We start from the raw sequence: 20,912 nt of genomic DNA, 5'->3' as shown, positions 1-20,912 counted from the left end.
CCTTCCTCGCGTTTATCCACTTGCTTTTGAATACCGCATCTTAATCTGTTCAATCCCTACCCTTGCCAGTGCAATCCTGACCATAACTATTTGAAGATAGACACAAAAAGCTGGAGTAATTCAGGATAGGCAGCATCTCTGGAGAGAAGGTACGGGTGATGTTTTGGGTCGACTCTTTGATCTGTGAATAAACTTTCTCATCATGTCACTTGGCTTCTTTGGCATTCACCTTCATTCTTTGATCATTCCACCAATAATAGGAGCTTTTAAAAAAAAAATTTGATTCTGTCTGAACACTTCATGATTTAAGATATGCAGTCATTCCCTTCTCTTGCAATCTCCTCTATTCCAAGGTGAACAAGCTCCACTTCTCCAGCTTCGTCACATAAATGGTTTCAGGAATGAGGGAATTTTAATCCTTAGGTTCCATGTTCTGGAATTCACTTTCTATCTCCCACTGACTCACCAATTCCCTCGTCTTAAAATTAAAAAATCATCACTTTTTTAATCTGGCCTCTCTTCTTAATACCCCCTCTTTCAACATAAACACACAAAATCAGGAAAAGAGCCGGGAGTTTCCGAAACTTTTCCGAAGCGGGTGACCCCATGTGACGGCCGGAAATTCAATTGAACAAATTCATGAAGTCACAAATCATTACATTTGCTCACAGAATTTGTGGAAAAGTGTAAATAAGTCAACAAAAAATGTTCAACCTGAAATCCTATGTCTTACAGAAAATTGCGATACAGAGTTTTACAAGAACGTAAATTCCCCACATAACGCAGAGCTCATCTGCAAAAGTTCATTGATTGCAGTAGTTCAACGCTGTTGAATACAGCTTCACCAGATAGTTAGTAGACTTAGGAAGTTTGGTATGTCCCCAACAACTTTGACCAATTTCTACAGATGCACCATAGAAAGCATTTTGTCAGGATGCATCAGATGGCTTGGGAACAGCTCCATCCGACTGCAATAAATTGCAGAGAATTGTGGATGCAGCCCAGACCATCACACCAAACCAACCTCCCTTTCACTGACTTTATCTACACTTCACGCTGCCTCGTCAAGGCCACCAGCATAATCAAGGACCAGTCTCACCCTGGTCTCCTCTTCTTCTCCCCACTCCCAGCAGGCAAGAGGTACAAACGTGTGAAAACGCATAGCCCCAGATTGAGGGACAGTTTCTTCCCAACTGTTATCAGGCAACTGAACCATCCTGTCACCAACTAGAGAGCGGTCCTGAGCTATTATCTACCTCATTGGAGACCCTGGACCATCCTTTATCATACTTTATTGAACGTTATCAAGGTGGCGCAGTGGTAGAGTTGCTGCCTTATAGCAAATGCAGCGCCGGAGACCCGAGTTCGATCCTGTACGGAGTTTGTACATTCTCCCCGTGAGTTTTTCTCGGAGATCTTCGGTTTCCTCCCACACTCCAAAGACGTACAGGTTTGTTGATTAATTGGCTTGGTAAATGTAAAAATTGTCCCTAGTGGGTGTAGGATAGTGTTAATGTGCGGGGATCGCTGGTCGGCGCAAAGGGCCTGTTTCCACGCTGTACCTTTAAACTAAACTATCTTGCCTTATACGTTATTCAATTTATCATGTATCTGTAAACAGTGGATGGCTCGATTGTAATCATGTACAGCCTTTCCACTGACTGGTTAACACGCAACAAAAGCTTTTCACATTACCTCGGTACTGTGACAATAAGCTAAACTAAACTATTTAAATTATGCTACATTAGATACATAAAAACTAAAATGCAGTGAACATGCTAATAAAATGTGGGATAATAATATATATATATATTTTTACACCAAACAATAACTCTTACTTTATGTCTCTGGTCCTATTTAGCTTGCTTATGCATATCTAACTCGTAGCCCGCAAGCTCAAAATCACTTTGGAATCAGTCTTACCTGTCATTTGGTCGTAAGGAGTTCGAATAAAAATCGGGATGATTCACAAAGAAGCCGGTCTTTTTGACAACATCTTCCGCAATTAGATTCAGCCGATCCAAGACATTGCACAGTTTACTAAAAAGAATGAAAGAAATTACCCTTTACATTTCTGTTAGCAGATTTATTATATGCCAAAAAAAATGTAAATATACATTCATTCAGGAATATTCATTTTTATCACAATCTGCATTTTGAAAGTAAGATGGTTAGAATTTGTTGCCTTTATGCAACCAAAAGGATGATCTGGCATATTTTTTCAGTTACAGCATGGAAATCGGCCCTTCGGCCCATCGAGTTAGCACGCAACTGGTCGGCACGCAACAATAGCTTTTCACAGTAGAGGTACACATGACAATAAATGTATTAGTGTTTAGTGTTTTCAGAGTCATTCGTAACTGTCACTGTATGTCATGTTGTTACTTGTGGGCGGAGCACCAAGACAAATTCCTTGTATGTGAATACTTGGCCAATAAACTTACTTACTTACTTAAACTAAACTGATCAAGTCCATACCGATGAACAATCACCTGTCCACACTAGTTCCATCCTACCCACTAAGGCAATTTATAGAAGCCATTTAACCTACTAACCTGCACGTCTTTGGGATATGAAAGGAAACTGGAACACCCGGAAGAAACCCAAGTGGTCATGGGGAGATAGTACAAACTCTGTACAGACAGTATCAGAGGTCGGGATCGAACATGGGTCACTGATGCTGTAAGGCAGCAACTCTACCGTTACACTACCGTGTGTCCTAAATTCCTTGTTCTTCATCTGGATGCAGTTTTGTAGCATTCTCCAACATAAGCCAGAGATCTGCAATCTGTCGGAATCACTGGTATTTGTTAAATACTCTTGCAACAAAAAAAATAAAATTGGTCTATTTTGTTGATTTTGTGCATGAGCATTTGAAAGGCAGGCTACTGCATAATTATTGCTGGGAATCTTGCTGTAAGCCGCAGATTGTAACTCTCTCACGTAAATACAGTAAACCCTCGTTATAACGGACAATAGGGGGGGGGGGAGAGGGGGAAAATGGTGTGATCAAAATGTGAGGGCGGCACTGTGGCGCAGCGGTAGAGTTGCCAGCGACTCGGTCCCATCCTGACTACGGGTGTGTACAGAGTTTGTACGTTCTTCCAGTGACCTGCGTGGGTTTTCTCCTGGATCTCTGGTTCTCTCTCACATGCCAAAGACATACAGGTTTAAGGCTAATTGGCTTGGCATAATTGTAAATTGTTCATAGTGTGTGTAGGATAGTTAGTGGGCGGGGATCGATGGTCGGTCGCGGACCAAACGGCCTGTTTCCGCACTGTATCTCTAAATTAAATTAAATGCTCAGACATGCAAGACCAACAGTATCACAAATTATTAGCTGTACGTTTTCTGCTTTCAAGTTGGGTTTTGTTTAGTTTAGTGATACAGCGCGGAAACAGGCCATTCGGCCCACCGAGTCCGCACCGACCAGCGATCCCCGCACATTAACACTATCCTACACACACTAGGGACAATTTACACATACACCAAGCCAATTAAGCAACATACCTGTACATCTTTGGAGTGCGGAAGGAAACTGAAGATCTCGGAGAAAACCCACGGGGTCACGGGGAGAACGGACAAACTCCGTACAGACAGCACCCGTAGGCGGGATCAAACCCAGGTCTCCGGCACTGCAAACACTGCAAGGCAGCAACTCTACCGCTGTGCCACCATGGGCCGTTTGATAAATAAATTTACATTTATAGAAAGACAATTAACCTACAAACCTGTACGTCTTTGGAGTGTGGGAGGAAACCGAAGATCTCGGGAGAAAACCCACGCATTCACAGGGAGAACGTACAAACTCCGTACAGTCGGGATTGAACATAGATCTCTGGTGCTGAAAGCGCTGTAAGGCAGCAACTCTACCGCTGCGCCACTATGCCGCCCTCGATTAGGATATGGTCTTGTCTATTTATCATTCTGCTTTTTAATCTGACGATAAGCATTTGGTCCATTGCATAGAGATATTGCAATGAAAGCTAATGCACAGTGGAGATTGAAATTTTTTTCTGTTTATTAAACCTACTGAATGAAATACACCATGAAAGCGATTATGGATAAAAGAGTTTCTTTGCCAAATAAGAATGCAGGGAATGTAAGCAATAGGTAGATATGTCCTTCGAACCTATACTGCCAGTCAATATGAGAGACATAGATGGGGTAGAGTCAGAATATTTTTCTCCCCAGGATGGAAAAATCAAATATTAGCTTTACGTAAGGTGAGGTGGGCAAAGTGTAAAGTAGCTGTGCGGGGCAACTTTTTAAAATATAAACACACACAGGGTGGCGAGTGCCTGGAACCCACTGCCGGGGTTGGTGGTGGCTTTAAGAGACTTTTGGATAGGCATCTGGATATGCACCTTTAGGAAGATGAGAAGAAATTTCTTTAGTCAGAGCGTGGTGAATCTGTGGAATTAATTGAAACCGAAGGCTGTGAATGCCATGCTAATAGATATTTTTAAGGCAGAGATTGATATTTTCTTAGTTAGGACGGGTGTCAGGGGTTATGGGGAGAAGGCAGGAGAATGGGATTGTGAGGGAAAGATGATTAAATGGCAGGGTGGACTGAATGGCCCAATTCTGTTTCTATCATTGAACATGCAGGGAATGGAGGGATGTGGGTCATGTGCAGGTAGAACAGGGATGTTCTTGGCATCATGTTTGGCACAGACATTGTGGGCCGAAGGGTCTGTTCTTGTGCTGTACTGTTCTATGTTCCAAGGTCATGACTGATCGCATTTTGATCTCAGCACCACTTTCTTGCTCTTTCTCAATGCCTTTTGATCCCCTTATAGTATAAGTGTCTGTTTGTCTCTGCATTGACTAGTCAATGACTCTGCTTCCACAGCTCTCTCGAGTAGAGAATTCCAAGGAGACGTGCCCCTCCAAAATATCCACGTGCATCTTTGTCCGAAAAGGGCAAAACCTTTCTAAAACCATGATCCCTGGTGGAAACCACTTTTAGAGGAAAACCCTATTCGGAGTCCACTTTATTAATGCCCCTTAAAATATTTCTCCTCTTCCCAAGCAGTGTTGTGTAGGAAGGACCTGCAATGCTAATTAAACACCAAAGATAGACACAAAATGACGGAGTAACTCCGCATGAGATGCAGCATCTTTAGATAGAAGAAATGGGTGATGTTTAGGGACAAGATCCTTCTTCGGACCCCTTCTTAGGAAGACCCAAAATGTCACACATTCATTCTCTCCATGCGGCCTGTCTTGTTGAGTTATTCCAGCATTTTGTGTCTACCCAAACAGTCTTTCCATGTGAAGCAGCAATTCACTTACAGCTCATGCATTTTAGTACACTGCATGTGGTGTTCAAAACGTGGTCTCATCGGCTTTGTACAAACCAAACGCAGGTCGGGTAATCTCTCTTTGCAGGGGCCCTGCTTTCAAGTCAGCAGGACTGACTAGGTTTCCTTCAGTCACTCGAATTTTCAATCATAACAGTCCACTTGCTGTCTGCACACATTGCAGCCTTCTGGACTTTATATTGAATTCTCTAATTTCAGATAACACTTCCCCCGTTTGATAATTGGACAGCCTGCTGCGATGCTGACTCAATTTTTCTCTCTGCATTAAATGGCCTGACTTGCTGGGCATGTCCTACTGCCCTGGAATAAGCACCAGAGTACGTATCTTTGAACATGTTATCACCACTAACTTTCCTCATCATTCATGCAAGCTACATTCTCAATCCCCTACTATACTCCCTAAACACTCATGACAGTGGTGCCAAATTTGGCTCTATCCCCATCTACAAGTTTGCAGATGTCACCACTGTGATCACAAAATGGAGTATAGGACAGGACGGCAGAGTGGCGTAGCGAATATCTTACAGCGCCAGAGAACTGGTTTTGATCCTGACTACAGGTGCTGTCTGTACGGAGTTTCCACTTTCTCCCTGCGACCGTGTGGGTTTTCTCTAAGTGCTCCGGTTTCCTCCCACATCCCAAGGACGTGCAGCTTCTGTAAATTGTCCCTAATGTGTTGGATAAAACTAGCGTACAGGTGATCGCTGGTCGGCGTGGATTCGGTGGGCGAAGGGCCTGTTTGCGCGCTGTATCTCTGAACATTACTAAAGGAAGGAGATAGAGAACTTAGTAACATGGTGCCAGGACCACTCCCTCAATGTCAGCAAGACAACGGAACAAGTTTATCGTCTTCAAGAAGCATGGTGGAGTTCATGTCCCAATCATGTCCCAATCAGCATCAGTGTTTCAAGTGGAAATGGTTCAGAGCTTCGAGCACAGATAAATTTGTATTTGATTTCCGGTTAGATTACAATTAAATATTTTACCTTTTGGTATATTTGGCCATATCCCAGGCAATATAGTGAATGCCATACTCGGGTGGCAGAAATTGGTTCAGATAGGTAACTGCAGAAAACAGGGCTTCACTCAATATCCTTTCATGCTTTCGCTTTTCACGTTTCTGAAAAACAGAATATAGAAAACATTTTTTTAAATGGTAAGGGACAGCACCGTGAGATTCATATTTTGGATCCCAGTTCTTCAGTGAAACGGAAAAGAAGGTCAATTATACTAAGCTGCCCATTAAATGTTCTAGCAATCTTGATTTAATAGTCCTCTACTCTGCAGATGATGCAATTATGGCTCTCTTAAATTCTTGATGGCACACGACATTAAATAGCCCAACCATAATTAGTATTTATTACTAAAGGTTTGATGCTCACTTCAGGTTTGAATAGTACATCAGGGTTATGGAGAAATTGGTACATTTTAGGGTCAGCGTCATAAAGAAGAGTGAAATTTATGTGCGGAAGTCAAATACTACTGCAGATAATTCAAGACCAGGTGCACAACAAGCAATGTTGTCTCCTCGTGTAGGAAGGAACATGCAGATGCAAAAGGGACGTTTGGAAAGTGGGATGCTTTTAAAAGACTGGTGATGAGCGTTCAAAGGCATCCATGTTACTACTGTTAGAGTGAAGGGCAAGGCAGCTGGGAGTTAGGAACCCGAGATGACGAAAGAAATTGAGGTTTTGGTCAGGAAAAAAAAGAGGCATTGGAGAGGTATATAAGATTGTTAAGGGCTTGGACACGCTAGAGGCAGGAAACATGTTCCCGATGTTGGAGGAGTCCAGAACCAGGGGCCACAGTTTAAGAATAAGGAGTAAGCCATTTAGAACAGAGACGAGGAAACACTTTTTCACACAGAGAGTGGCGAGTCTGTGGAATTCTCTGCCTCAGAGGGCGGTGGAGGCCGGTTCTCTGGGTGCTTTCAAGAGAGAGCTAGATAGGGCTCTTAAAAATAGCGGAGTCAGGGGATATGGGGAGAAGGCAGGAATGGGGTACTGATTGGGGATGATCAGCCTACTCCTGCACTTATTGTCTATTGCATAGGCAGATGAGATCAAGTGGATCTCTACTGAAGCAGGTACAAAAACAGCATTTAAAAGACACTTGGACAGGTACATGGAGAGAAAAGGTTTAGTGGTATATGGGCAAACACAGGCAACTCAGACAAGCTTAGATGGGGCATCGTTGTCAGCATGGATGAGATGGACCTAAAGGCCTGCCTCAGTGCTGTATGACACTAAACGGTTTGAAGGTGAAAAGAAAACCTACACGGCAAGAGGAAGAACATTTGAAAATTGATATGAACTGTTTACAACTAACAAGCTTCTAATTAAGCATTTTAAAATTCATGGTAAATAGTCAGATTAGGTCCCATGGCCCTTCATGTCTGGTCCTCCTGTCAATAAGATCATGCCTAACATTTTAGTGCCACTTTCCTGAAATAACCCCATATTGTTGGAATCTCTTAATAAACCTCTGGCAATCTCCATCCCCATTATATTCACCCAAGACGGCATCAAACCAAAGTGACACTTTGTGTGCTAGTCACATAAATGGATCTGCAATTGCGTATTTTAATCACTCCACTCTTTTAAACCTCTACTTCGACAGTAACATTACTATAACTATGCTCTTCTTAATCTCCTCTATGGCCTGTCCATTCTTCGATTTACAGGACCAGATCTTGCACTAAACATTATTCCTATTATCACGTATCTGTACACTGTGGACGGCTTGATTGTAATCATGTATAGTCTTTCCGCTGACTGGTTAACTTGCAACAAAAGCTTTTCACTGTACCTCGGTACACATGACAATATAAACCAAACCAAAACTCAACATAAGCATCCGCAGCCCTCTTGGGCAGAGAATTCCAACGATGTGGGTGACAAAATGGCTTCTCAGCCCAGTTTAACCCTTGTATTGTTACCCCAGGGGAAGCATTCCTGCAACAACCCCAGTCAAGCCTGGAGGATTTTGCATGATAAAATGAAATTGCTCAATAGGAAACTCACCTTAACCAGATTCAGGATAATAATCGGAGAACCAAACCTTTGGAGCATCTGGTCAAAGTGAAGGGCTGCTACATGGGCAAATGGATCTGCCTGATCCACTGTAAAGGAAAATAGAATAATATGAGATGATAAGGGTGCAGAGAAGATTTACAAGGATGTTGCCAGGACTAGAGAGTCTGAGCTATGGGGAGAGGTTAAGTAGGCTAGGACTCTATTCTTTGGAGCTCAGGAGGATCACGGGTGATCTTATGGATGTACAAAATCATGAGAGGAATAGATCGTGTAGACGCAGTGTCGCTTGCCCAGAGTAAGGGGAACATCTAGAACCGGAGGGCATAAGTTTAATGTGAGTGGGGAAAATTTAATAGGAACCCGAGGGGGTACATTTTTCACACAAAGGGTGGTTGATGTATGGAACGAGCTGCCGGAGGAGGTAGTTGGGGCAGGAACTATCACAACATTTAATAAACTTTAGACAGGTACATAGATAAGACAGGTTTGGAGGGATATGAGTCAAACGCAGGCAAATGGGACATGTTGGTCAGTATGGGCGTTGTGCCGAAGAGCCCGTTTCCACGTTATAAGACTCTATACGAGTAATAAAAATCAATAAAGAGGCAGCCCAAATTTTGAATACAAGATCATTGCTCTATTATACATTTAAGCAGGGATTCTGACATCCAAAAAGGGTGGATTAATCCTTTTGAACATCTATGTGATGGATTATTTATCTGAGGATACAAAGTGCTGGAATAACTCGACAGGTCATAGAAACATAGAAAATAGGTGCTGTAGTAGGCCATCGGCCCTTGGAACCAGCATCGCCATTCATTATGATCATGGCTGATCATCCAAAATCAGTACCCCCGTTCCTGCTTTCTCCCCATATCCCTTGATTCCATTAGCCCTAAGAGCTAAATCTACCTCTCTTGAAAACATCCAATGAATTGGCCCCCCACTGCCCTTTGTGTTAGAGAAATCAATGTTCATACCGCTGGGGTGTAAACTGCCCAGGCGAAATATGAGGTGCTGCTCCTCCAATTTACGGTGGGCCTCACTCTGGCCATGGAGGAGGCCCAGGACAGGAAGGTCGGATTCGGAATGGGAGGGGGAGTTGAAGTGCGGAGCCACCGGGAGATCAGGTTGGTTAATGCGGACCGAGCGGAGGTGTTGGGCAAAGCGATCGCCAAGCCTACGCTTGGTCTCACCGATGTAGAGCAGCTGACACCTAGAACAGCAGATGCAATAGATGAGGTTGGAGGAGGTGCAAGTGAACCTCTGCCGCATGTGGAAAGACTGCTTGGGTCCTTGAAGGGGGGAGGTAAAGCGACAAGTGTAGGTATGCCTAACAATTTAGTTGGCTTTCACTTCCTTTTGCAAATCCCCTTACTTAACATAGTTGTGTCAGAGACAATTTGATTTTAGAGTAAACTCTCATGCGAAACATTAAACTCTATCATGCAGTGATAGTTTTTCTGAGCAAATCTTTTCCTCCAGGATCACTTACACATCAAGTCCAGAATAGACCGGTTCTTTGAGTTCCATGACATCTTGTTCTTTGAAACTAATCTCAATTCGCTATGAACATTTTCATTGCTACCAATTTCCAATTTGATTAACACAACCTACAATAGAAGAAAGTAGCCCATGATTTATGAGTAAAGGAACTGCAGATACCGCCAAGATTTATGTACTTCTTTCATATATTTCTTTATACCCAATCCTACAGAATAGCCGATTTTAGGACCAATACAATACACCAACTGATAGACACAAATTGCTGGAGTAACACAGCGGGTCAGGCAGCATCTCTGGAGAAAAGGAATTCCTATTCCTTCTCCCCAGAGATGCTGCCTGACCTGCTGAGTTACTCCCACATTTTATGTCTATCTTTGGTACAAACCAGCAACTGCAGTTCCTTCCCACACAATACTGCAACTACCTCCCTACCCTTGGTTATTTTTCTTACATCCCCCCCAAGTGGACACCATACCTTCTAATCCTAGTGACTCTTGCAGCTGTGTTTAAGAAGGATCTCGACCCAAAATGATTAGTACGGGTGTCAGAGGTTTCTGGGGAGAAGGCAGGGGAATGGGGTTTGGAGGGAGAGATAGATCAGCCATGATTGAATGGCGGAGTAGACTTGATGGGCCGAATGGCCCAATTCTACTCCTCTTCCTTATGACCTAAAATGTCACCGATCCCTGTTCTCCAGAGATGCTGCCTGACCCGCTGAATTACTCCAGCACTCTGAAACGTCACCTATCCACGTTCTCCAGAGATGCTGCCTGACCCGCTGAGTTACTCCAGCACTCTGAAACGTCACCTATCCACGTTCTCCACAGATGCTGCCTGACCCGCTGAGTTACTCCAGCACTCTGAAACGTCACCTATCCACGTTCTCCAGAGATGCTGCCTGACCCGCTGAGTTACTCCAGCACTCTGAAACGTCACCTATCCACGTTCTCCACAGATACTGCCTGAACTGTTGAGTTACTCCGGCGCTTTGTGTCCCTTTTTGTGTCTTTATTTAATCTCTCACGAGCAGAGCCAACGCGCAAGCTTTTCCCGTCCCAGTTTTAATGGTTTGGGTTAGCTGTTTGAGTAAGGTATTTACCAAGTCCCTCAATACCTACGTGTAATTGGTGGCTTGGGCATCATGGTTGAAATGTCCTGAGACCAGTAGAGTGGAACAGAACCTCGGACCTGTACGTAAGAAGAATAACTTCCAGCAGAAAAAGACATCACGGAAGCATCATGAATGATCTGCTCAGTCTCTACTTCGTTGGCCACATCTCCCTGGGGAAGAGAAAAATATAATCAATGTAACGTGCCTGATTATTCTCAAAAATGAATCTTGGATTTATAGCACACTCAGAGTTACATTATTCATACAATTTCTATTGTTTTACATGTCTTCAAAACCTTTACTGCGCACGAGACATATTTCAAGCAGAAAGATATAGACATAAAAAGCTGGAGTAACTCAGCGGGTCAGGTATCATCACTGGAGAACATGGATAGGTGACGTTTCAGAATGCTGGAGTAACTCAGCAGATCAGGCAGCATCTCTGGAGAATGTGGATAGGTGACGTCTCAGAGTGCTGGAGTATCTCAGCGGGTCAGGCAGCATCTCTGGAGAAAAAGGGATATTGACATTTCGGGCCGCGATCCTTCGTCAGACTGAGGGTCGGAGGGGTGAGAGGAAATGAGAGATGTAGAAGGTAAATAGGACAAATGAATGAAAGATATGCAAAAAACAACGTTGATCAAGGAAAAGTGGAGCCCACAATGGTCCATTGTTGGGTGTGGGGTAGGTGAAAACGAGTTATACAGACAATGAAACTCAACAGGACAGTGAAACCAGAATGACGACTAGGGTGGGAGGGAGTGGAGAGAGAGGGGAAGCAGGGTTACTTGTAGTTAGAGAAATCACTGTTCATACTACTGGGCTGCAAGCTGCCCAAGCACGTTTCCCTTATTTCAAGCGCGTTTGGTAGCTTTTGTGCACATACCTCACAATTTGCACCTCTTTTCAGGAAACGAGTCCCAGCAAATTTACAAGATCGTCTGGCTATCAAAGTGACATAAACTGGTCGTCCATAGATTAGCATTTCTGAGTGAAGTTAAGGTTGAAAACAATTTTCTTTCACCTTATCTTACATTACATAGAATATACACTGAATGGTAGAGTGCAGGGTGAAGTCCTTCTTCAAAAGATATCATTTAAAAGGATTCAAAACTCTTACTTTTTTGGCTATACCCATGTCAATATTTTCATAGAGAAATGCTGTGCTGATAATCTGTAAACTCTGGCATTAGATAATTGTGTTAGATGAATTTCAGAAGTTATTGACATATTAAAACAAGAGCACATGTCGATTTTGTGTTCTAGCAATTGGCCACATTTTATAGACACATAGCTCATTTACTTTCCCCATTTCTCCCAATTAACTTTAACTGCATACAAAGATTCATAAGTCATTGGAGCAGAATTAGGCCATTCGGCTCATCGAGTCTACTCTGCCATTCAATCGTAGCTGATCTATCTTTCCCTCTCAACCCCATCCTCCTGCCTTCACCCCATAACCCTTGTCACCCGTACTAATCAAGAATCTTGACATCTGACATTTAGTACTATTTTCCAGAGATGCTGCTTGGCCTGCTGAGTCACTCCAACATTTTGTGTCTATCTTGACTCTTGAAGATGGAAATATGATCACGGTTCCTTCATCTTCACCACAATAGTCAAAATCCTCAAACTCCTTATGGAACAATTGTACAGGAGGAACTGTACTATATGGACTATGATAGACAAAAATGCTGGAGAAACTCAGCGGGTGATCCCGGCCTGAAACGTGAATATCCATTTTTCTCCAGCATTTTTGTCTACCTTCGATTTTTTCAGCAACTGCAGTTCTTTCTTAAACATGGACTATGATGGTTCCATCACTGAATTCAAGGGCAATTAGAGATGACAATAAAATGGTGACATTAGGAATATCAACATTGAATTAAAAACTTACTTTGTGGAACTTTTCTACTTAGATTCAATGGATCAGTCAACTGCTGATTCATTAATAGAAACATAGAAAATAGGTGCAGGAGTAGGCCATTCGGCCCTTCGAGCCATTCAATATGATCATGGCTGATCATCCAACTCAGTATCCTGTACCTGCCTTCTCTCCATACCCCCCTGATCCCTTTAGCCACAAGGGCCACATCTAATTCCTTCTTAAATATAGCCAATGAACTGGCCTCAACTACCTTCTGTGGCAGAGAGTTCCAGAGATTCACCACTCTTTGTGTGAAAAATGTTAACAATTACAATAATTGTTAACAATTGGAGACCTTCTCATGTTATATAACCCTAATAATTTAAACCTTTTTATTGATGTGTAATACCTCTCGATTCTTTAGTCCACATGTGAAGAAATATCCAAGCATTATCCCACAGCTGCTGTAATACAGCTCCCTCCCCTTCCTATTCACGCTACTAACTGATTTGACCATATAAAAACACAGATAACATTTTACAATTTTTTTCAAAATCACTTGAAAAATGGATATCTGAAAAGGATACTTGATTGACCACAGAATCCATGTATAATATATAGCAACCAATTATGATGGACAGCAGCTTTGACTTTTTCTAGCATGTAACCATTCCAAGTATATTTGAAGTAAGGTTCATTACGGATGCCATAATGACCAGCTGCTGAAAATATTTTTTAAATTACAAAAAATGAGTAATAAACATATTGTACATTAAAAATGTATTTTCTATAAACCTGCAATCCTAGTCAATAGCAATCTAGCAAGTCAACAATGGAACTAATATTTTATTTCAGATTTCTAGCATGAGCAGCATTTTGAATTTGGAGGATTCACAGAATAATAATAATAATAATAATAATAATAATAATAATATCTTTTATTGTCATTGCACATAAGCGCAACGAGATTTGGGTATGCAGCTTCCATCCGACATCATAATTTAAGTAACTACTAAAATTTAGGTTTAGATACCCCGAGAACATGGTTTATACAACCAACAATCACCCATATATTCCCCAGATATTCTCCAGACTACTCCAGAGGTGCTGTCTGACCCACTGAGTTGCTGCAGCATTTTGTGTCTATGACCCATATACTAATTCTATCCTACACACTGGGGACAATTTACAGAATCAAATTATCCTACATACTTACATTTCTTTGAAATTTGGGAGGAAACCAGAGCACCCAGAGAAAACCCACGTGGTCACAGGGAGAACGTACAAATTCCATACAAACACCACCTGTCCAAGTCTGGCAAGTGCATGCAAAAACTTTTTTTGACTAACATTAGATTTAATTTGGAGACACAAGAAACTACAGCACTGGTTTATTAAAAAAAGATAGAGTGCTGGAGTAACTCAGCGGGTCAAGTATCTTCTCTGGAGAACATGGATAGGTATCGTTTTGGGTCGGGAACCTTCTTCAGACTTCAAATTTAATTTAGATTTGTTGCACAATACAAATAGATCTAGTGTGGTGCATCACAGTGAGTAATTAATTTATTTCACAATATTAAAGAGGGAACTGAAAAGTAATGTGAGCTAGGAAACCACAGGTAGATAAAAATGCTGGAGAAACTCAGCAGGTGATGCAGCATCTATGGAGCGAAGGAATGGGTGACGTTTCTTCAGACTGATGGGATGGGGGGGGCGGGAAGAAGGAAGAGGCGGAGAAAGTGGGCTGTGGGAGAGCTGGGAACGGGAGGGGAAGGAGGGAGAAAGGAAGGACTACCTGAAATTGAAGAAGCCAATGTTCATACCCCTGGGGCGTAAACTACCCAAGCGAAATATGAGGTGCTGCTCCTCCAATTTATGGTGGGCCTCACTCTGGCCATGGAGGAGGCCCAGGACAGAAAGGTCGGATTCGGAATGGGAGGGGGAGTTGAAGTGCTGAGCCACCGGGAGATCAGCTTGGTTATTGCGAACCGAGCGGAGGTGTTGGGCGAAGCGATCGCCAAGCCTATGCTTGGTCTCACCGATGTAGAGCAGCTGACACCTAGAGCAGCGGATGCAATAGATGTCATACATATCTTTGGATGTTTATATTATCCTTCAATCAAATACCTACCTTCATTACATACACACGATTTAATACTTACTGCTTCCATCCTGTGTAGCAGCACCCTCATCCTCAAAGATATCAAAGCTGTCCTGTCCACTGTGCCCAAAGGTTTCACTGTTTAACCCTTCACTGGGCATTTTCAACACTGTCAGATTGAACTGATGCGAATGAGTTAGATCATAGCTGTAGCTAAAGAAAAGGAAAAAGCAATATTGTTATCAATGGTTCCCTTAGACGCGACAAAAATTAGTTAATTGGTAATCTGACAGTCATGAAGGCACACAGCACGGAAACAGGGTCTTCAGCCCAACTTGCTCATGCTGATCAAGATACACCATCTATATTACTCCCACCTGGCCACATTTTGCTTATCCTCTAAACCTTTCCTATCCATGTCAAGTCAAGTTTATTCATCACATACACATACGAGATGTGCAGTGAAATGAAAAGTGGCAACGCTCGCGGACTTTGTGCAAAAAGCCAAACAAACAACCAAACAAACTACAAACAGAATGGAACAGAATCACATATTCTTTTACATATTAAATATTGTGGGCGGAAGGAAAAAGGGAAAAAAACAGCAATTTAAAAAAAAGCAGTAGAGTGGTACAGTAAAGTTAGTCCCTGGTGAGATAGGAGTTTACAGTCCTAATGGCCTCCGGGAAGAAACTCCTTCTCAACCTCTCCGTTCACACAGCATGGCAACAGAGGCGTTTGCCTGAACGTAGCAGCTGGAACAGTCCGTTGCAGGGGTGGAAGGTGTCTCCCATGATTTTATTGGCTCTGGAGTTGCACATCCTGATGTATAGTTCCTGCAGGGGGGCGAGTGAAGTTCCCATAGTGCGTTCGGCTGAACGCACTACTCTCTGCAGAGCCTTCTTGTCCTGGGCAGAGCAATTCCCAAACCAGATTGTAATATTTCCGGACAAGATGCTTTCCACAGCCGCTGACTAGAAGCACTGGAGGATCCTCGGAGACACTCTGAATTTCCTCAATTGCCTGAGGTGGTAAAGGCGCTGCCTTGCCTTACTCATGAATGCTGCGGCGTGTGATGTCCATGTCATATCCTCAGAGATGTGGACTCCCAGATATTTAAAACAGCTCACCCTATCCACAGTATCCCCATTTATCCTCAATGGTGTGTACGTCCTCGGATGATGTGCCCTCTTAAAGTCCACGATCAGCTCCTTAGTTTTTTTGATGTTCAAGGGGAGGCTGTTGTCCTGACACCAGAGTGCCAGATCAGCCACCTCCTCCCAGTAGGCCTTCTCATCGTTGTCTGAAATTAGGCCCACAGTGTCATCAGCAACCTTGATTATTGAGTTGGAGCTGAACCTAGCCACACAGCCATTTGTGTACAGGGAGTACAGTAGGGGGTTGAGGACGCAACCCTGGGGCGATCCTGTGCTCAGGGTGAGGGACTTCGATGTATTCCCTCCCATCTTGACTACCTGGGGCCTGGCGCTGAGAAAGTCCAGGGCCCAGGTTCACGGGGGGGTGTTGAGCCCTAATTCCGGCAGCTTCTCGGCCAGTCTGGTGGGGACTATCGTGTTGAAGGCTGAACTGAAGTCTATGAACAGCATCCTCACATAGCCCCCCTTCTGGCTGTCAAGATGAGAGAGAGCGGTGTGCAAAACCTGGGAGACCGCATCGTCCGCGAACTGTAACGGGTCCATGTTGCGAGGGAGGAAGGCGCAGATGTGTTTCTTCACCAGCCTCTCAAAGCATTTCATGACTACCGAGGTGAGGGCCACCGGACGGTAGTCATTCAGACAGGCTGGGGAGACATTTTTTGGTACCGGTACAATGATGGATTTTTTGAAGCAGGCAGGGACCACGGACTTGTCCAGGGAGAGGTTGAATATTGTAGTGAGCACCGGAGCTAGCTGCGTAGCACAGGACTTGAGTACTCGCCCGGAGATGCCATCGGGGCCTGCAGCTTTCCTCGAGTTCACCCGTGTCAGAGCCCTCCTCACATAGTGATCGGACAGCGAGAATGTGTGCACATTCCTCCCTTCAGCTTCGTTAGCCAGCCCGCTGGCGGCATTGTCGATAGTCGGCAGACCTGGGGTGGTGTTGCCCATGTACCTGTCCAAATGACTTTTAAATGTTGTTATAGTACCTGCCTAACTATATCCTCTGGCAGCTCATTCCATATACCCATCATTACTCCGTGTGAAATAGTTGCCCCTCAGGGCAACTATTTGCCTTTAACTAATATATTCTCCTATGATGTGCTACGAAGAGGCGCATAAAACATGGGTACACTATGCAAAGCTTCCCCTCTGAATCTCAAGCTATCTGGTTTTGTAATCATCGCTGAACTGAAACATCCTCCCCAAGAAAATATGCCTGTTCATGTGCTGTGCAATGATCCACATGCCCTAGTTCTAGATTCCCACAAGAGAAGGTTTCGTGGGCGGCGCGACTTTCGTCAGCAGCGGCCTCTGCAGTCCGTCTGCGTTTTTATTATTTTATGTCTTATGTTTTTATGTAGTTTTTGTTATTTTTGTTGGGGTATGTGTGTTGGGGGGTGGGGGTGGTGTGGGTAACTTTTAAATCTCTCCCTGCACGGGAGACCCGACCTTTTCTTTGTCGGGTCTCCGTTGTCGTTGGGGCTGCAACGAGGAGCGGCCTCCAACAGGAAGACCGGGGGCTGTGGTGCCGACTACTCACCTCACCGTCGCGGAGCTGGCCGAGTCCAGAGCGGGTGGAGCTGTGGTGGACGCTGCTGCGACCCGACCCCCGGAGATTCGGAGGCTGCAACTGCGGGTTTGGCGGGCGGCACCGGGAGCCCGCGGGTCCCTGGAGGGAGACCGCTTTTCAGGGCTTCCGCAACGGCGACTTCTCCCGCCCGAGTTGCGGGGTTGAAGAGCACCTGAGCGGGGCCTTACAGCACCGCCCCGCGCGGCTTGGAATGGCTGCGGGACTGCGAGCGCGCGCCGGGGGCTCTAACACCAAGACCCGGTGTGCGACCTTGCATCACCCGGCGTGGCTTTAATGGCCGCGGGACAATTCGCCATCGCCCGCCGGGGGCTTTGACTTTGACTGACATCGGGGGGGAGAGTGCAGTGGAGAGATAAGTTTTTTTGGCCTTCCATCACAGCAATGTGATGGATGTTTATGTAAATTATGTTGTGTCTTGGGTCTATTTGTTTGTAATGTATGGCTGCAGAAACGACATTTCGTTTGGACCTCAAGGGATCCAAATGACAATAAATTGAATTGTATTGTATTGTATTGTATTGTATTGTATTGTATTGTATTGTATTGTATTGAGTCTCCCTCACTGTTGAATATTTCCAACATTTTTGTTTGGAATTATAAGAGTTTAGTCAAAAATGTAGATTTTTATACATGATTTTTGAAAGAAAATATGCCTGTTCATGTGCTGTGCAATGATCCACATGCCCTAGTTCTAGATTCCCACAAGAGGAAAATGTTTTGTTTGAACCTTATTACAAGAATGAAGGGTCTCCACCCGAAACATCACCTATTCCTTCGCTCCATAGATGCTGCCTCGCCCGCTGAGTTTCTCCAGCATTTTTGTCTACAAGAATGAAAGATCGCTTATTGGAACATGAGTGTGGGTCTAACCTGCTCAACCTTTCCTCATATGTTAATCCTTCACCTCAGAAAATCTGCCTAAATCTCTAAATTAAATCCAAAGTATAGATTTCCTTAAGAGAACCAAAACTGTACAAAGTACTCCAAGCGTTGTCTCGAACCCCAGATGACAACAGGCAGATGTTTCCATTTTGTGGCTCTCCAACTGTGTGGCACGGTGGTGCAGCGGTAGAGTTGCTGCCTTACAGCGCCAGAGACCCGGGTTCAATCCCGACTATGTGTGCTGCCTGTTCGGAGTTTGTTCGTTCTCCCCGTGACCTGCGTGGGTTTTCTCTGGGATCTCCAGTTTTCTCCAACACTCCAAAGACACACAGGCTTGTAGGTTAATTAGCTTGGTGTAATTGTACATTGTCCCTAGTGTGTGTAGGATAATGTTAGTGTGCGTGGGATCGCCTGTCAGCGGACTCAGTGGGCTGAAGAGCCTGTTTCCACGCTGTATCGCTAAACTAAACTGTAGCCTGATTTTACTTCGGAGTCACGCGAGTGACTACGTGAAGAACCCGCTCAGCACGCATGCGCGGCATTAACGCCAGCAGTGCAACAAGCGGCGCATCAGGAGTCAGGCGCTCCCGCTACAGGTGAAAGAACGGACCGTCAGGTAAGCTCTGAGGTCTGGTTTTCTTTCACAGGAGAGCCTTCTGCTTTTCAGGCAGCGAAGAAAGGCTCTTGGACAAACCTGTCCCCCGCTCGACTCCACGGAGGAGCGTTCCATCTGGGGGGGGGGGGCAGCAACAGAAAAGACCTTTCCCCCGCTCGACTCCACGGAGGAGCGTTCCATCTGAGGGGGGCAGCAACAAGGCGGTAGGACCGCTTACCGGGCGCTCCGCTAATTCCCCGACACCGTGCCGAGCCCAGCCCGCTAGCGCCTGAGCAGCGGGCTGGATGTAAAGCCACGTAAGAGGCGTCCGGCCGGTGGCTTCCGACTTGTCGGACGGGGACGTCTCTCCACCCGCACGGGGAGGGGAGACAGCTGCCTGAGCCGCATGGAGCGGCTCCTGGAGCAGCTTGTGAGGGGCGCTCTCGCAGGGGGAAGTTCAGGCACTCCCTCCACAGTGTCTAGTGCACTGTCCATTGCTTCCTCCTTACCCGAGGGTAGCTTTGGTGACCAGGATGGGCTGGTCAAGAAGAGGGGACGCTGGCTGAAGATGTCGGGAGTATGCAAGGGGTGCAGGAACAGGAAGAGCTGCTAGGTGTGGTGGACCGCTACGTGGCAACCCCACGTGCAGGAGGCCGTTAAAGGCCCTACAGGAGAGGTGGTCAATGAGGCGTATACAGCTCCAGAGAACTGTGAGTCCCTTAAAGTGCCGGCTGTAAACAGCCAAAAGTGGGGGCACGTTGGGGCAAACATTCTGAACCAGGAGCTAAAACTGCAGCGGATCCTCAGGCTCCTGACGTCAGCCATCACATCGTTTGCTCGTTCCGTGGACAAATACGGAGATGACCTTCGCGAACAAATCATAAGACCTGCCATAAAATCCTAAATTTGCGGGATCGTGCAAAACCCCAGCCACTGAGCCAGACCCACTGCTCCTTGGCAAAACCTCACAAAGCATATGAAGGACATGGAGAGGCCTTAACAAGCTTTCGGTCTCATGAGGGCAGGCCCCGGGACGAGCAAAACCAAAACCAATAATTCCTAAGCAGCAGCACCCCATCGCGTCTATCAGTCGACGTGTACCATATGGGACTGGTGAAAGCTCGTGGTCCGCATTCTATCCCCGGAAGTCTTCTTTAGACCAGGGCCCAGAGCGGACCCCATGGAAAATGCGCCACCCCCCAACATCACCGCCACGTCAGACAACGTGCAAGACTCATTGGACCGGCAGGAAACAGAAGAATACCCATAACCATGGAGGTAGGTGGGTCTGGTTCCTACCAACGTATAGAAAATAGGGGCTTAATACTAACAGGTGGGAGATTACACCTGTTTTAAGAAGCACGGGAGTCTATTACGAGTGATCAGTATATACTCAATGGCATTAGTGGATACAAAATACAATTCATACTAGAAAAATTGCCACCAGTTCAACATTCACCCCAGAGGGTATTTTCCCTCTCCGTTAAAGAAACGAGTGGGACAAGCTGAACTGGTGAGACTAATTACAAAGGGTATCATGGGAAACATGAACCCTTGGAATTCGCATCAAATATTCGTCACTAAACCCAAAAAAGATGGTGGATGTCGCATCATCATTGACTTAACTTCACTAAATATGTTTGTTAAGTATATACATTTCAAAATGGAAACGGTTGTTACTGCCAAACAACTAATTTCCAAAGGATACCTCATGGCAAGCATTGATCTTAAAGATGT

At 44.8% G+C, this 20,912-nt stretch overlaps 1 protein-coding gene across 3 annotated transcripts in view; it reads right to left on the bottom strand.

Moving 5' to 3' along the window:
* fig4 (FIG4 phosphoinositide 5-phosphatase) overlaps positions 1-20,912 on the bottom strand; it is a 72,805-nt gene that overhangs the window by 31,945 nt on the left and 19,948 nt on the right. For 2 of the 3 annotated variants that reach the window (XM_033021972.1, XM_033021971.1), the window contains exons 7-13: positions 15,009-15,160; positions 13,434-13,568; positions 11,866-11,966; positions 10,987-11,149; positions 8,351-8,448; positions 6,314-6,447; positions 1,924-2,040 (exon numbers count right to left, since the gene is read on the bottom strand). In XM_033021972.1, coding sequence (XP_032877863.1) covers positions 1,924-2,040; positions 6,314-6,447; positions 8,351-8,448; positions 10,987-11,149; positions 11,866-11,966; positions 13,434-13,568; positions 15,009-15,160 — 900 coding nt within the window. The remainder of the gene's footprint in view (positions 1-1,923; positions 2,041-6,313; positions 6,448-8,350; positions 8,449-10,986; positions 11,150-11,865; positions 11,967-13,433; positions 13,569-15,008; positions 15,161-20,912) is intronic. The other variant, XM_033021973.1, reaches the window with a different exon arrangement.

Source organism: Amblyraja radiata, chromosome 5 (assembly GCF_010909765.2).
Source record: "Amblyraja radiata isolate CabotCenter1 chromosome 5, sAmbRad1.1.pri, whole genome shotgun sequence".
Taxonomy (NCBI): domain Eukaryota; kingdom Metazoa; phylum Chordata; class Chondrichthyes; order Rajiformes; family Rajidae; genus Amblyraja; species Amblyraja radiata.
Note: the sequence above shows the minus strand (reverse complement) of the source record. Positions and strands in the feature narration are given on the sequence as shown.